At 51.3% G+C, this 16,798-nt stretch overlaps 2 protein-coding genes across 9 annotated transcripts in view; one reads left to right on the top strand and one right to left on the bottom strand.

Moving 5' to 3' along the window:
* The first annotated feature begins 1 nt into the window (after position 1).
* LOC136003371 (ectoderm-neural cortex protein 1-like) lies at positions 2–3,759 on the top strand. The gene has a single exon (XM_065658965.1). The coding sequence runs from the start codon at positions 12–14 to the stop codon at positions 2,358–2,360; it is 2,349 nt and encodes a 782-aa protein (XP_065515037.1). The 5' UTR covers positions 2–11; the 3' UTR covers positions 2,361–3,759.
* A 5,333-nt stretch (positions 3,760–9,092) lies between these two features.
* Positions 9,093–16,798, bottom strand: part of ARHGEF18 (Rho/Rac guanine nucleotide exchange factor 18) — a 52,798-nt gene continuing 45,092 nt past the window's right edge. For all 8 annotated transcript variants that reach the window (XM_065658981.1, XM_065658977.1, XM_065658978.1 and 5 more), the window contains 3 exons: positions 16,116–16,443; positions 14,276–14,398; positions 9,093–14,186 (listed from right to left, as the gene is read on the bottom strand). In XM_065658981.1, coding sequence (XP_065515053.1) covers positions 14,026–14,186; positions 14,276–14,398; positions 16,116–16,443 — 612 coding nt within the window. In that variant the 3' untranslated portion in view covers positions 9,093–14,025. The remainder of the gene's footprint in view (positions 14,187–14,275; positions 14,399–16,115; positions 16,444–16,798) is intronic.

Raw genomic sequence — 16,798 nt, 5'->3', positions numbered from 1 at the left:
ATGGATGGAGGATGGATGGATGGATCCTGGTGGGACCAAGCACGCAGCAGAGATCTCAGGGCCGTTGGCAGCGGAGCTGCCGACCCCAGCCGGGATCTCCCGGCCCTGGGGGTGACCTTAGGGCACAACCGGGGCTGCAAAGGCTGGAGGAGGGTCCCGGCCACCGCCTCCGGCACAACGGCGCTCGGGGGAGCACACCCGGGCCCGCCGCCGCCGGGCACGCAGGGGTTACGGGACGGCGCATGCGCACGCCCGGCCCCGTCTCCCATTCACAAAAAAAAAGAAGGCGAGCTGAGCTCTTGCGGCCGCTGATTGGCTGTTCCGCCGTCCGGGGGCGGGGCCGGCGGCGGGGCGGCCACGCGGCGGGGCGCGGCGGCGGCGGAGCGAGCGGAGCGAGGTGCGGGCCGGGCAGCGCCGGGAGCGGTCACCGGCACCGCGGCGCTGCGCGGGTCCCGCCGGTGCCCGGTGCGCGGGGCGAGCCCCCCCCTCCCCTCCGCTCTCCTCTTACCGCGGTCCCGGCTCCACCCGCGCCGGTCCCGGTGCTTCCTGCGCTGCCTCCGGTTTTCCCTTTGCGGCGCGGCCTCGGCACCATGTCCGTGAGCAGCCACGAGAACCGGAAATCCCGCTCGAGCTCGGGCTCCATGAACATCCACCTCTTCCACAAACCGGGCCACGCCGACAGCCTCCTCACCCACCTCAACCTGCTCCGCAAGCGGCGCCTCTTCACCGACGTGGTGCTGCGTGCGGGGAACCAGACCTTCCACTGCCACCGGGCTGTCCTGGCCTCCTGCAGCCGCTACTTCGATGCTATGTTCAGCGGGGGCCTGAAGGAGAGCAGGGACGCTGAGGTGAACTTCCACGACTCCCTGCACCCCGAGGTGCTGGAGCTGCTGCTGGACTATGCCTACTCGGCGCGGGTGCTGATTAACGAGGAGAACGCCGAGTCCCTGCTGGAAGCCGGGGACATGCTGCAGTTCCAGGACATTCGGGATGCGTCGGCTGACTTTCTGGAGAAGAATCTCTACCCGGGGAACTGCCTGAACATGCTGCTGCTGTCTGATGCCCACTGCTGCGAGCGGCTGCTGGAGCTGTCCTGGAGGATGGCGTTGGCCAACTTCACCTCGCTCTGCAAGACTGAAGATTTCCTTCGACTGCCCAAGGGCAAGCTGCTGGAGCTGGTGGAGAGCGAAGAGCTGGAGGTGGAGGATGAGACGCTGGTCTATGAAGCTGTTATAGGTTGGATCCGGTACGATTTGCCCCGGCGTCACGAGGTGCTGCCCGAGCTGCTGCGCTCCGTGCGCCTGGCCCTGCTGCCCGAGTCCTACCTGCGCAAGCAAGTGGCCTGCGAGAAGCTGGTGACCAGCCACAAGCTGGGGGAGGCGATCGTGGCCGACGCCGTCCGATGCAAGATGAAGATCCTGCAAAACGACGGCCTGGTGACCGGCTGCTGTGCCCGGCCCCGCAAGGTCAGCCAGGCCCTGCTGCTGCTGGGGGGCCAGACCTTCATGTGCGACAAGATTTACGTGCTGGATCATAAAACCAGCGAGATCATTCCTCGTGCTGACATCCCAAGCCCTCGGAAGGAGTGCAGCGCCTGCGCTATCGGCTGCAAGGTGTACATCACCGGCGGCAAAGGCTCCGAGAACGGCGCTTCCAAAGACGTCTGGGTTTACGACACCCTCCACGACGAGTGGGCAAAAGCTGCTCCCATGTTGGTGGCGCGGTTTGGCCACGGCTCCGCTGAGCTGGACCACTGCCTGTACGTGGTGGGGGGGCACACAGCAGGGAGCGGAGCCTTCCCGGCCTCTCCGTCCGTCTCTCTCAAGCAAGTGGAACACTACGACCCGCAGCTGGACAAGTGGTCCTTGGTGGCTCCGCTCCGCGAAGGCGTCAGCAACGCCGCCGTGGTGGGAGCCAAGATGAAGCTGTTTGTCTTCGGTGGCACCAGCGCCAACCAGGAGAAGCTGCCCAAGGTGCAGTGCTTCGACCCCTGCCAGAACCGCTGGACGGTGCCCGCCAGCTGCCCGCAGCCCTGGCGGTACACGGCCGCCGCCGTGGTGGGCAGCCACATCATCGTCATCGGCGGGGACACGGAGTTCTCGGCCAGCTCCGCTTACCGCTTCCACAGCGACACCTTCCAGTGGTCCAAATTCGGGGACGTCACCGCTAAGCGCATCAGCTGCCGCGCCGTGACGTCGGGGAACAGGCTGTACGTGGTGGGGGGGTACTGCGGGGCTCAGCGCTGCAAGACGCTGGACTGTTACGACCCAGCATCCGACACGTGGAGCAGCGTCACGACGGTGCCTTATTCCCTCATCCCCACCGCCTTCATCAGCACCTGGAAGTACCTGTCTGCCTGAGGCACGGCGTGGCGAAGGACCTGGGAGGTAAATAGGTGTGGATCAACCCAGAGCTCCTCTCTGTGCTGCGCAAGGGGTGAACCCTGAGGGGCAGATGCGTGTGGAACCGGACTGGGACTGGAGTTGTTGTAGAGTACGGAGCATCAGCACCAGAACCGTGCTTCCAGGCTGGTGGTTTGGTGTAAAGCTCTGCAGGAGGGAGAGCAAACGTCTCTTTAGGTGCTGAAACGCTGCGGGGAGAAGATTAGTATTAATAACAGACACTTAACCTGGCATCCCAGCCCTTCCACTGGGTCTTGGCCTATGCAAAGCTTCTGGGGAATGCTGTCTGTGGGGAGGATCGGGTGTCATCCCCGCTGCGGGAAGCTCCTCGGTCCCTGGTTAAGAGGGGAGCTGTCTGCAGGAGACCCAGCGGTGCCACGGGAGGCTGCTTTTAGCACGGCCTCCTCCTCCTCCTGGTGCCGTGGTTAATCTGCTGGTGGCACCCAAATGTCTTGCGGGTCGCGAGGGCTGTGAGCTGGTGCCAGGACAAGATTATAGCTGGGCTTTAGTCCCAGAAGGGTCGGTAACTGCGTTTGTAAGACAAGCCCTGTCTGCGTATAAACACAGGGTTTCTCTGCTTCTAGTTATTCCCCGGTGTCCCTTTCATGCCATTTCTTCCCTTTGAAAGTTTGCAGCTGGAATGAAGCCTTTCTAAAGGCAGAAAAGGTGCCAGAGAATCGCAGATCCCTGCAGGCCTTTTTCTTTCCCCCTTGCAAGAGATGTATTACCCAAATGAGCTTCCTTAACGTGACAAAATAGCCACGCTACCTATAGAAAACTCCTGGGTGCAGAGGGCAACGAGCAGCCATCGCAGCGCTGCAGTAGCGTTCTCTGTTGGCTTTGAGGCTGCTGCACGCTGGTCTCACAATCCTCCCTTCTGCACTACGGGCTTCGCACCGCATTTTGCCGGTGTCTCCCTTGCCCAAGGATCCAGGCAGAAGACGGGGGCAGCAGGAGCCTCTTCCTGCCCGGTGAGTCTGCTCTGGATGCCAGCCCTTGCATGGATCCCCTTGGCATCAGCAGGGCTCAGGGCTTTGGCTTTGAACCGCTTCTGTAAATCCCCTTTGTTCCCAGTGGGGAAGGGGAACAGCAAAAGGATTCCAGGCTTTCTCCTCACTGGTGCGAGCTCAGAGGAGGAACCAGAGGAATGTTCTGGGTTAAGTGTTACTGGGACGGGCTCAGGAAGCTCCTAAGTCACTGGCAGCAGGCTCTGGACTGTGCTGCTGCCTGCAGATGTCTTCACACGCGACAGTGCTTTGCCCATGGGCTGGTTCTGTACTTTCTATGTTAATATAAAGCAGTTGTGTGTGTTTATTCCTCAGCCTGGAGCTGCTTCAATAAATCTGAGTAAACCCCACTGTGTCCCTTGTCTTTATACTGCAGCAGCAAGTTTTCCCAACCACGCTTGAGGAAAACTGAGAAGTATTCCCTACTTGAGTCCAAATCTCCATCGCAGGCTCAGATCTTCCTCTTAGCTTTGTCATATGGGACTTAGGAGAGCGCCGGTACCGCCTTCTGGCTCTGAAGGGCGCAGGGATCTGTTTAAAGCTCCAGAGATTAAGCTGTTCTCTGCCCTTACCCGGCAGCATCCTCTGCAGAGCTGGGTTTCCTCACTGCCAAAAGCAATGCAGGGAAGCGCTGCTGCTTCTGCCCCGAGGGCTGTGTGCTGCAGGCCGTGCTGCAGGCGATGGCAGCAGTGGTTGGGAAGGGAAGGCTCTGTTACGGGTGGGAGGCAGGAGACAAGAACCAGCACGGTCAGAGGGAAGGTGCAGCCATCTCACCGCAGCAGCAGGGTTTGGGTGCGATCCATTCTTCACTTCCAGAGTTCAATCAATCAGTGCCACAACCCTTCCTAGCTACCGGTAAAGGCAAGCACCGGCAGGACGGGGAGGAAGAGCTGCCCTGCTGCGGGCGGCTGAAGCGGATGAACTGACTTCATCTCCGTTCTGGTTCCCCAGGCGTTTTCAGCCCCAGGTTGGGCCTTTTTCATGTGCCCTCGCTGCATCACCTCGCCCGCAGTGCAGAGGCCAACGGGAGGCTGCAGGGGAGAGGAGCCCACAGCCTGCCCTGCAGGCCCAGCCTGGAGCACCCCAGGCAGCAGAATGGAATCATTTAGGTTGGAAAAGACCTCTTAAATCTGGAGAGAGACTTTTTGACAAGGGCCTGCAGGGACAGGCCAAGGGGAATGGCTTGAACCTGCCCGAGGGGAGAATGAGATGAGCTCTTAGGCAGAAGCTCTTCCCTGTGAGGGTGCTGAGGCGCTGGCACAGGGTGCCCAGAGAAGCTGTGGCTGCCCCATCCCTGGCAGTGCTCAAGGCCAGGTTGGACACAGGGGCTTGGAGCAAGCTGCTCCAGTGGAAGGGGTCCCTGCCCGTGGCAGGGGTTGGAGCTGGAGGAGCTTTAGGGTCCCTTCCAACACAAACCAGGCTGGGATTCTATGACCCAGCAGCTGGAGCATGGGGCAGCTCCCAGCGTGGCCATGCCTCATGCGCAAGCAAGTTTGCAGCCCAGAGGAGAGTACAGGACTAGAAGCCAGCAGGGAAGCATCTCCATCGCTGTTAGAGAGCCTGGAGCTGCTTCACCTTTGTTATCCCTACAGCCAATCCTGAGCATTGGACAAAGTCCAATGTTGCTCAGCAAGGCAGGGGAGCGGAGGTTTCATCCAGAGCCATTTGAGCAGCAGCCGGTTCAGTTGCGCTGCCAAGCAATAAACGCTGGCTCCCAGCCACGTCCACCTTTTGCACCAGGGACAAAGTCGCTTCTAGGTCCATCCGCCTCCTGTGCCACGCTCCCGGCATCGGCAGCCCCGTGAGCCCTGTGCCTGTGTGAGCGTCTCTGCTTCGTTTCCTCACTCCGAGCTGTACTCGCAGCCCAACACCTCTCCAGGAAAACCAGCACTTCAAGCACACCTGGGCTTGGCTGCTCCACAGCGGCTCCCAACCGCTTGGCAACAAAGCCAGAGCTGCTTTTCATCCCTTTCATCCTCCTTCACCTGGCAGAGAGCCCCATGGTGTCCCTCCAGCCCCACCTCCTCCTGCAGGAACCAGCTCTCGGCACAGCAGGGAGCAGCCCTGGGGCAGTCTCGGCACCTTCTGCATGCTTGGAGTCATCCCAACAGACCTGTTTGCCCGGTTTGGTATTTCCAGGCATTGATCCACTCGCTGCTGCTTCGGTGCAGAGGGTTTAGGCCGAGTGGGCTGCAGGTGAGTTTGGTGTAAGGGGTTCGTCTAGTTACTGGGACAGAAATCCATGCATGAACAGAATTCATTTAGAACCTCAACACAGGCCTCTCCTCCTAGCCCAGAACCCCACTTTGCGGCCTCACCCCTCCAGCTGCAGGAGCTACACCCCAGCGCACAACCACATCTGGAAGAGGCAACGCACACGGGCACTGTGAGGCTCCAAGCCAGAGCAGTGGAAGCGTGACATCGCTGTCCCATGGGATATTCCTCTTCTCACACAAAGCCTATGAGCCACCAAAGCCAGGGAAATAGATCATCAGGGTACCCCACCTCCCTCCTGGCCACAGCATGTGTGACCAGCACTGATTTGAATATACTGCTTCTTGCATTGGTGGGTGCTCTCTGCTGAGCATCCCCTGCTGCCGGAGTGCCAAGGCATCACAGAGCCTTTCTCCCTTCTCCACCATGGATACACGAGGATGTGAAGTGCAAAAACCAGCACAGGAATAACTGAGAAATTCCCTTTTCCGGCTCAGATTGGCTATGGGTCATTCCGGCGTTCTGCAGTACGCCCACCACGCACCTAGCAAGGCACTGGAGGGTGCGCTGCTGCTACAATGACAACTCATGGCAGCCCAGGGAAAGCAAAGCATGAACTACACACAGTGTGACTTTGTCCATGGCTTTGGATGTTGTGGAAGGGAACAAAAGGACGTTGCACATCCAGCTGCCTGAAATCCCCTGAAAGATCTGCAGGTGCCATGCAGCCGTCCGGGATAGCTCCAGGCTCAGCACCATCCTGTGCCCCATGCAGCGAAGAGGCACCAGCCACTGCTCGGACATGGGAAGAGGCACATCCACGTCGTGCTGCTCCTGTGTACATGGGGCCCCAGAACAGAGCAATCCCCGTCCTGTTTGAGCCTCCTCTGTGTGCAGCAGTGGCCCAGCACCGGGGACCGTGTGTTGCACACTGCCAGCTCCGGGAGGGTTTGGCTTTTATCCTCTGCCAGATCCCATGGGCCCAGAAGCAGCAAACAATGAAGGCACCACACAAGGACGGGCCCCACATCCCTCATCTATTGAGCCTTGGGCTGGCCCCATCGCTGGGATGAGAAATCCAACCGGATTTGAATCACAGCGGTGAGGAAAGGCAGAAACCAGCACATTCCCACTGTCAGAGCACACTACGGAGCCAATATCCTTTGTGCCTGTTTGTCCTCAAGCATCTGGCTTGCCAATGGATCTCAGCTGCACGGATGGGAACCGTCAGCCTCGTCTCACCCACATGAAAGAGGAAGGTTTAGCATAAAGCCGGTCCTTGCCTATGGCCTCAGAGTGAGTCATCCACACAGAAAGAAAGTGGTTTGGGTTTCAGGTTAATTAGCTCCAGATCATAAAGCCAGACAAGGCAGGGCGGAGCTGCTGGGGTACCGGTAGGAGCAAGTTACGGGCTCTGAAGGCACCGTCCTGGAATCACACCCTGCTTGTGAACACCGGAGAGCGCAGCTCTCAGACAGCAACAGCGTTATCAGTGACAGGGCAGGCGTTTGCAGTCACCCAAGGAATGTCTGTGCTGCTGCTGCAAAGCCAAAGCGAACACAGGAACACCCGCACGCCTTTGAACACCCGTGCCTGCAGCAGCACCCAACCGCTAAGGGATGCAAATCCTGCCCCCAAGGTTTCAACTTGCCCCTGCTGAGCTCTGGGCAGCTCCCATTGGGAATCTGTGCTGCAGGGATGCCCTGTGGCCACATGAACCCTGGATCATAGAATCATGGAATGGGTTGGGTTGGAAAGGACCTTAAGATCATCCAGTTCCAACCCCCTGCCATGGGCAGGGACATCTCACACTAAACCATGGCACCCAAGGCTTTGTCCAACCTGGCCTTGAACACTGCCAGGGATGGAGCACTCACAACCTCCCTGGGCAACCCATTCCAGTGCCTCACCACCCTAACAGGAAAGAACTTCCTCCTTATATCCAATCTAAACTTCCCCTGTTTCAGTTTTAACCTGTCACTACAGTCCCTGATGAAGAGTCCCTCCCCAGCACCCCTATAGGCCCCCTTCAGACACTGGAAGCTGCTGTGAGGTCTCCACGCAGCTTCTCCTCTCCAGGCTGAACAGCCCCAACTTCCTCAGCCTGTCTTCATATGGGAGATCTCAGGGATCTCCCTGATCCTGGCTCTTGCGACTTTCTGGAGATGATTCCTACTGCTCTGACACACGAGAACGCCTGCAGGAGGATCCAGTGCAGTTAGAGTACTGAACTCACTGCTCTGGAAGAACTTCAGTCCCGGACTCTCCCCCTCGGCTGTCCCAAAGGAAATCACTTGGATTCCATCGCTGCCTGCTGACAAACATTTAGACGTGGACATGAAGCTGCTGGCCTCGCAGACCTGCCAAGGCACAGAGATAGGGACCTCCCGTGGCTGCTCTGCTCCTGGGGAAGGGAGCAGGGCAGAACCAGATGGAAGAAATACACTCTTAAAGGAAGTGCAAGCAAAAGCTGACACAAACACGTCAAAACTGCACTCACATCAGCCTGTTACTTCCCATAAAGGTTACGCCGTATTTTAAACATTGGCGTGCCGGGAAGTTTGTGATCATTTACAAATGCTGGGAAAAGTGGGAAAAACTTGTGTTTTCCCAAGTGAGCCCCAGTTTATGCTGCAACCCAGATGTCACCCATCCTCTGGAGACTAAAAACGCAGGCTGCATCCGACTGCCTCCTGCACACAAAGAACACAGGGCCTCCAAAGATGCTCGGATAGACACAAAGATGTACCGCTGCGCCAAGTGCCTGGCACGCTGCACCACTGGCACCGGCACCAAAACTAGCTCGGGGTCTTCCTCAGTGCTATGGAGCAGGACTCCACTGATCAGAATCCCAGCTCTTCCTTGGAGAGCGCTGCTCCAAGTCGCAGCTCTCCCCCTCTCCCCCCAGTTTTGCCTCTGTTCTAGCTCTAAGGATGAGGTTCCTGCGTTTGGGGCACAAGTGGGGATCTGACCAGGAAACAGAACTTGCTGACTGTGGAGCTGGGAAGTGCCGCGCCAGCCGGAGGCCATGGGATGGTGCTGGGAGCCAGCGCTGCCAAATTGGCACGAGCACGAGGGAGAAAGGTTCTATTTTTGTTTGCCTTGTTCCAAATGGGAGCCGATACCGTCTGGGACAGAGCCAGGCACGTCTCAGCCTGGCACCATGCAAAGCACCTACATGCTAATAGAAGCAGTGTGTTGGGTTCATTCACTCTTATGCTGAGTTCAGACATTCTGGGACCAGCTGATTTTTCCCAAGGGAGCTTACCTCCCTGGCAAGGGCCACAGCTATTCATATCCTCCGCTTAGCACCTCCTGTGCTCCCTCCTCTCCTCTGGAACACCATCAGGAGCTTTGTTCATCCGACACCTTATTTCTGTGCGGGGTAGAAAATGAGAAGCACGTGAGAAGTGGCTGCTGCTCTGATCTTTGGTCCAAATAGAGTAATGATAACTATATAGAGAGGCAGTCAGTTTTCAATGTTCTTTTTTATTGCTAGAAGTTGGTTTCAGTCCTATTGCAGCTCTGAAATCCTTCAGTGGAGAAACATTGCGATCGTTGTAAAAATCATTTGGTGTGCTAAGATCAAGTTAACAATTCATCATGAGTGCACAATTCGCAACAGTAACACTGAACCATCGGCTTTACAAATGAAATAAAGACTACAAAGATGTGGCTGCTGCAGTATCAACAGGAAAGGAATTATTTACACTGTTTACACCCTAACAAAAAAAACCAAAACCAAACGCTTCCCCAACAAAATGGTCAATTTAACCACGGACCATGATTAGTTATTACATCTTTACAGTGCAAGGTGGGCCCAGAAACCAGACCTAAGACGAAAGAGCATCAAGAGTTCACAGCGCCGAGTGAGATGCAGTTATGCCGACAGGATCTGCTTACATGAGCGATTCCTTTCCAGGTACAGAGAGAAATGGGATTTGAACTGAACTTTCCTAAAGTGCTCCAATTGCTTTCAGTACAAAAATATACAAAACCTGATTTATAAACATGGCACGACTGTTCTGAACCAGAGCATCATTTGATGAACCGATGGGTAACGAATGATGGAGCCACCAGTGGCTACAAAGATGTTGGGTCTGGCCTCGAAAGAGAGAGCAGGGAAAAGGCTTTTCTTTCGCCTCTTCACCAAGGTCAGGCAGGGGTAGCACATCTGTAACCTGTTTGCTTTTCCTTGTAAATGCAAGAAGTGCTGGGGAAGACAACAAAATGCTCCAAGTTTCCTTGCACAGGGGCACAACACACAGGGACTCCACTGAGCAGCACCGCGGAGCCTCAGCTCCTATTCTGCAGAGTTCAAAGTAGACGGGGAAAACAAAACACGGATTTTTAACCCTTTCCTAGCTTAAGTTTCAGCTCTCATTGTAAATGCAAATGACAAACACCAAGTTCCACGGATGCAGGATCGTCTATTACTCAGAACGACAAAACTGTCCGCAAATTATTCGGAAGGACTCCTATCTGCAGGAATGCTACTACCTTGTGAGCAAGCATCGCGCGAAATACCGACTCTTCTGCCTCGCACTGGGAAATGATTAGTGATCTCAAGCTGTGGGACGTGCCACGACAACAATCCACAGGGAGCACAGGCGAAAACTAGGAAAACATTGACAATACACACACAGTGAGCATGGAGGGATCCTCAGCCTGAAACACACAATGCCCATATTCCAGATGGGGAGGGAAGAGGAAGCCTCCTTTACACCAGAGTGAAAGCTGAAAATCAGACCCACAGAACAGCCTCTACATTGCAACATTACCACGTTAAATGACAAACATGACCAGAGTGTTAAGGCTGGGATACACAAAGCAAAGGCAGCAGCAGTGCAAAGCTCGTGCTGTCATTTCCTCCACACCCCAGCTCAGCAAGAAGCCAAAAGGCACCTGGGAGGCACAGAATCTTGAACTGTCTCATCCTCAGATATCACTTGAAAGGAACCTTTTATCTGAAGTAATCAAAAAGTCAGATGGGAAGGAGATGACTCAGGATCAGTAGCAGGTTACTTAGCTCAGGACACAGCAGTATTTTGCAAACTAATTTGCCTAGAAGAGTTATTTTCCTAGGAATGAGATTTGAAGCCAAGAGTCCAAAACTGGTTCACTCATCTGCAGTGATTCAACAACTTCACCGACTCACTTCTGCAGAAGAGATGAGCCATTATTTATTTAAAGATTAAAACTTTCATGTGTTTCCATCAGCTTTAGACAAACAATTTCACCCCACTCTGCTATGGTAAGCTCTGCACTCGCAATTTGATATCACAGCATCAATTTGGTATCACAGCATCAATGACGTATCACAGCATTTGCTAATTCCAAAGCTTTCTCCAGGCTGGGTCTGGTCCCGAATGGGAAGCCACGTGCATACTTGCTATGGCACTTCACTGACTTTGACCCAAGTGAAAGAAGATGCAGCCCCTGCTCAGGGTGAAAACTGCTGTCCTCAAGCTAGCTGCAGCCAGCCATGTGTGTTGAGGACAGATGACTTTTCAGTTACACATTGAAGACCCATATTCCAAGGAGTTTCTGGGGTGCTGAACCAACAGCCCAGCCTGTAACAGTCCTGGGTCCGTAACTCTGGCAGTGAGCATTGAAAGAGTTATGTTTATGTTAAAACATTAAGAGGAATGAGCCCTCACTGCAGACTTTATTTCCTAGATGTCACTGTTCAGTAGCTGACCACCCACTGGGCAGAAGTAGCCAAACAACCCCTTCAGTCCACAGAACACTGGCTCCCAAACTTTAGGACAGGCAGAAATTACATTAAATAAATGCTTCCAAAAATTAGTTTCAAACACCCAATCACCGACTTCCCTCTTCGGTTGAGCTGGTTTATTCCACTGCTGCAACTCAGCTTCAGGCTAAACCTCCTGAAAACCTCGTAATTTAAGGCAATGGGGGCACTGAGTTTTCACTAGGAGTGGCCCAAACCACAGCACAAAGGAGGGAACAATCTGTGCATTCTTTGCTGCATGCTTACAGGAGAAATGGGACGGGATCAGAGATGCCTGGAGCCAGTCCTATATATAGGCTATATAGAGCTGCTGAAGCTCACATACTGGCTTGAGAAGTTAACATTAATTTTAAGGATAATTCCCCTCCATTCCAACTTAGCTTTTAGGAATGGACTTTTACTTGTTGGACTTGATAATCTTCAGGGTCTTTTCTCAACCCAGTTGATTCTATGATTCTATAAATGCAAGAAATCAATATAGGGTAGAACTGTGTTCTAACCATCATCAACATCTTATCACAGCAATGCAAAAATCACAGCGTTCCCCATACTATTATACTACAAATCCAGCCAGACAGTCAGTGTACATTCTACAATGCTGAGGCTTTCCCTTTGGTATTACAGTGAAGTGGGTCCACTTTCAGAGTAATAACTTGGTGGGGAATAGCACCAGCCTGGTAACAAGTCAGATGGTTTGGAGTTTCCTCTCACTGAACTTAGTGGCACTGCTTCACATATATATATATATATATATCAGTCAGCGAAGAGAAAGACCCTTAAGCCCAAGAAGTGTTACAGCAGGGAGTGCTTGTTCCCTAAGACTGATTCAAGACTTTGTTTGTTCTCTTTCTCTTCTCACACTGACCACTAAATTTGGATTTTTCAGTTTCTTTCCTGAAGACAATAACCAAAATTATCATCACTTGAAAGTAAACTCAATTTTCTGCTGAAAATGTACAGTGCCATTGCCCTGTAACTACTGAAATCATTTTTAAACTCTCAAACAAGATGAAGTTACAGCCTTAAAGAACATTTTTAACATCACAACAGAGACAGCATCAATGATTTGAGGAGACTGACATTGCCATTCCACAGGATGGAGAACTGACCAGCACTCCATCCACTGCTGCTGAAAACCACTTTAAACCAACATTCAACACAGGACAAAACCCATTATCAATCATGTTCTAAAAAGCATTAACCCCAGATTTAAGCTCTGAGCCACCATTTCTTTAATTCTGTAATCATACCCCCTAAAGAATCTCTCCCGTGCACAATGTATCTGACCAGTCACATCCAACGTATACTGGCATACACATTCGTAGGTGATGCATGTAATGAAGAACTGAGATACAGAGGGAAGTAATACAACAAAATGACTGTGCAAATTACTACAAAGGGAAATGAAATGCCTTCTGAGCAGAACACAATGTCCTCACCATTCATTCCATGATTAAGAACTGACCCATTTAACAAGAGGTATCAAAGCTGGTTTAGCTGGAAGCAGCTAAACCAACACAGGTTTAGCTGAGAGTTGGTTTCTTTGTTTTTATTTTTTTTCTCTTTTTAATTTTTATTTTTTATTTTTATTTTTTTTTACTCAAACCATTCTTATTCCCTTCATTCCTGACACAGGGCTGCAGAGAAGCCTCTGCAGTAACAGCAGCTTTGATATCTTCTAGTACTTGAAGTCCCAACAAGTTAACAGACAAACAAAAGATGGAGAAACCTCAGGATTAAACAAGACAATAAATTACTGCATTCGACCACTTCTTGTCCATGTCTTCAGCAAAGAACAAAATCCAAGTCTCTAAGTTCATTCTGAACCAACTCAGGACTTTCTCTTGGGAGCCTGTGCTGCTCTCTCCCAATGTCTCCAAGGAGACAGGTACCCCAATGCAAGCTCATGGCCAGCGAAATGTGCATTTAGTCCAACTCTTCATTACCGTTGTGCATTCTCACACATCCAACCCTTCTCATCCACAAGCAGGTGGAGCTCCGGACCCTTGAAGACTGTTTAGAAGCTTACCTTCTCTCTTCCACTGTACCTGGCCACTGAGCACGTGCTCCACTGAATGCACTAAAGGAACAGACACGCTCGTCTGACTCCTCTGAGTGGGATCACGATGTGGGTCACGCCTGGCTGTAAGGAGGCTGGCTTGGTTAGTCAACTAGTTATCAACACACCATTACCATAACCCATGACTGACCATGAACCTGTGAAAAGAGATTTAAAAACCTGCAGCCATTTTGGGGCCAACAACTAAAACTTTTTACGTAAAATCTGGGTGGTTCAACATCCAACTCTAACAATTTACAAGATGGTGCCCACAAAGAGTGTACATTCTCCAAAAAGAGCACATTACAATACATGTTTTAACAGGCTCTGAAATTTATACACCCATGCCATGTGTCAATACATTTCCATTTTTGGAGAATTTAAATGCCAATTATTACTACTGTGCCCTCATTCTGAGCTGCTGGCAGAGAAGCCAACAAAGTAGAACAGTAATCCTGGTCTGGTCCTTGCTAGTAGTAACGGGGTAGGGATGAAAAGACATCCATGTCAGGTCTCTGTCACGGTGCACGCTGGGGCCTGAGTTCTTGAAACAGTTATGTCAGAAGATCAATCTTTAAATGGAAACAATTAGAAGAAAATTACATCTTCTTTGCTGGTATCATCTTGCACATTTAACAGACTCGGCTGAGAGGTCACCAGGGTCTGAACAGGAACGTTATTGGGCTTGAATAGGTTTGCTGAGGCAGATGAAAGTGCTTCTGGCTGAGCATCTGTAGGGCCATAAAATTCTGTAGGGAAAAGTGGAAGAACACATAGTCATGACGCTGTCCAGAGAGCCCGATGCACTTCACGGACATGGAAGTTGGTCAGGACATACCTGGCTGCAGTGCAGTGGTCTGGCTGCTCGGGAGGACTGGACTTGCTGAACGTCTGCCTCTCAGGACACCCTCATCTCGCCCAATGAGCCTGGGGGGAAGCAGCTGCTTCTGATCAGTGGATGCTAAAGAAAACATTTTACAAGTTAGCATTTGAGGCTAGCAGCACTTCACAAGTCCCACTAGTCCATGCTGGGGCCCACTGTACTGATACCTTCATGCATCCAAGGAAGCTGCTCTACCATAAAGAGTTAGTGCTCCTGTTGCAAGTTACCTACATTTTCTCTTTAGCTGTTCGGACAACAAGCATTTTTGCTCTCCTCTTCCTTGAGGACTTGTAATTCAGTTACTAACAACCCCAGATTTAAAACCTAGTATTATAAAGCACAGCAGAGGAAAAAAAACCCTTTGTCCCTAGCATGCAAATTACAATGGCTATTTGTGCTACTTTTAACATGCAGAAGTGTGATGAACTGCTGTCTCTGCTCCCCATCTGTCTCACAGCTGCTCAGCAGCAGAGTACATTGATTCTGGCATTACAGCCTCTCAGTTTCTTAATTTCAACAATAAAAGCAATTTATGAAACAGTTACTCTGGATCCAAAGAACCCCTCTTCTCAGTACACGTTCCTCACACATCACAAAACCCAAATTCAATACACAGTATTTTGCCGCTGGTACAGAAAGTCTTGTTCCATTTTATTCCAAGATCTACATACGGGCATAACAAGCATGCATCCCACTAATGCTCAGGAGAGAACAGAGACCAATGTATTTGTGTTTTATACCTTTCATATAAATTACAGAAAAACACCATTAAGTGCATTTCCACTGCAGAGATCATTAGGTAAGAGCTATTAAAAATAAACTCAGGGAGATGTGGTATTACAGCTTTATTTTCCCATTTACCAGCATTTGCTATTCAGGGTAAGAGGTTATTAGGCTCCATTTATGTGCAAAAACATGAGCAAGTTTGCAACTGTACTAAACTTTAGGCAGGACAGACACACATGTGCAATGTGCAAATGACTTTCCCCCTCCCCTCCCTGGACAGGCTTGGCCCTGAGTCACTTTAGCAGCGTAGGCCCAAGTGTAAGCCTGCCAAAGCTGAATCCTACACAAAGCTAAAAAGACAATTTTGTAACTTAAAATTCCAGGTCATTCTCCTATGCTGGCAGTAAGGCTATTTAAAGTGGTAAAGAAAAAGTGGTTTTTACCGTGTCTGTCATTGGCAAAGATCACTGCTTTAGTACCTAGTAGTTAGCTGCAGAAAATTCATTATGACATGGTGACTGGATTTTTGTTGCTTCTATTTGTGACAAAATTAGCCCCTTTCAACTCTACAACATGCATAGGATCTCAGTTCTGGCCTGGACATCTGTATTTAATGGCTGACAAGCACTGCATTCAGGGTCATTACAACTCTGGACAGAGAGTGAGAAAGCTTAAAACATTTCATTCATGCAGAACAAGCTTTCTCTTCTTTTTTTTGTTTTGCTATTTTCTTTTAACACTACAGTTAAGCAAGAAGATTTTGCATCTGGGTTTATAACCGCTCACCATCATTCTGTCCTGCTGGATTACAAGAACTCCATTTTCAGCATTACACCATTGGGCTGTATTTCCAATTTCAACAGCATACACATGTAACTCCTCAGGATTTACATGTGCACAATTAAGGGTCTCTTAAGGATTTTAAGATCCTACTTACTGCAGTAAGGACATTAACAATGTGTAGCATATTAATTTCTGGGTGCCACATGAGTAGCCAGAGGTTTACGCTGCAGTGCTCCATCTCCCCGAGACGCTGGCAGAGATCAGAAGTGTGTGTAAACACACTTACCTGAACTGTCTGTCCTATGAGATGCTTTGTTCTTCCCACCTTTCTCTTTGCTTCCTTTTGTAAAAGTGGCCAGCTTGGTAGGAATCTGCTGCTGGACTGCAGCTGGTTTCTGTATCTGATTAGTTGCACTCAGGAGATGTATTGGCACTTCATTCTTCAGTGCAAGAACAGGGCGATTCTCCAGGGTGGTGCTGTCCCTGCGAACCAAGTCCGGCCGTTCCAGGTAATCCATCCCGGAGACACTCACTCTCACAGAGGTTTTGAAGGCAGGTGCAGATGGTTCCACCCCTTCTCCATTGAAGCTAACAGAATGACTTAGCATCTGGTTCTACATGAGAAAAAAGGCATTCTAAGTCAAACAGGTATTTTCACCCTCTCAGATTCAACAATGAGGGGCAGCCCTCAGTCCTGAGAGCATTAAGTACTTTCTAGTGAACAATATAATAGGTTAGACGAAGCCTAAAACCTGCTGGGCAAAGAGAAGGAAGAGCATGACTGTAAGTCCTTGAACACTGAAAAGAACCTCAGAAGCTCCAGACTGCTTAATATTGCACCATGCAAAGGAATGCAAGAGCAGACTGCACTAGGTGGTGATAAAGTGGAGAGAAAGCAGGACTTTCAGACAGTAACAAATGAACCAATTTCAGACAACTCCAAAATTCACATTTTGAAACACAAGAAAT

Source organism: Lathamus discolor, chromosome 21 (assembly GCF_037157495.1).
Source record: "Lathamus discolor isolate bLatDis1 chromosome 21, bLatDis1.hap1, whole genome shotgun sequence".
NCBI classification, from domain to species: Eukaryota; Metazoa; Chordata; class Aves; order Psittaciformes; family Psittacidae; genus Lathamus; species Lathamus discolor.
The sequence above is the reverse complement of the archived record's forward strand: the minus strand, read 5'-3'. Positions and strand labels throughout refer to the sequence as shown.

What these genes read in the sequence shown, in the direction of transcription:
- LOC136003371 (XM_065658965.1), top strand. Translation starts at nt 12, where the DNA reads ATGGATGGATGGATCCTGGTGGGACCAAGCACGCAGCAGAGATCTCAG.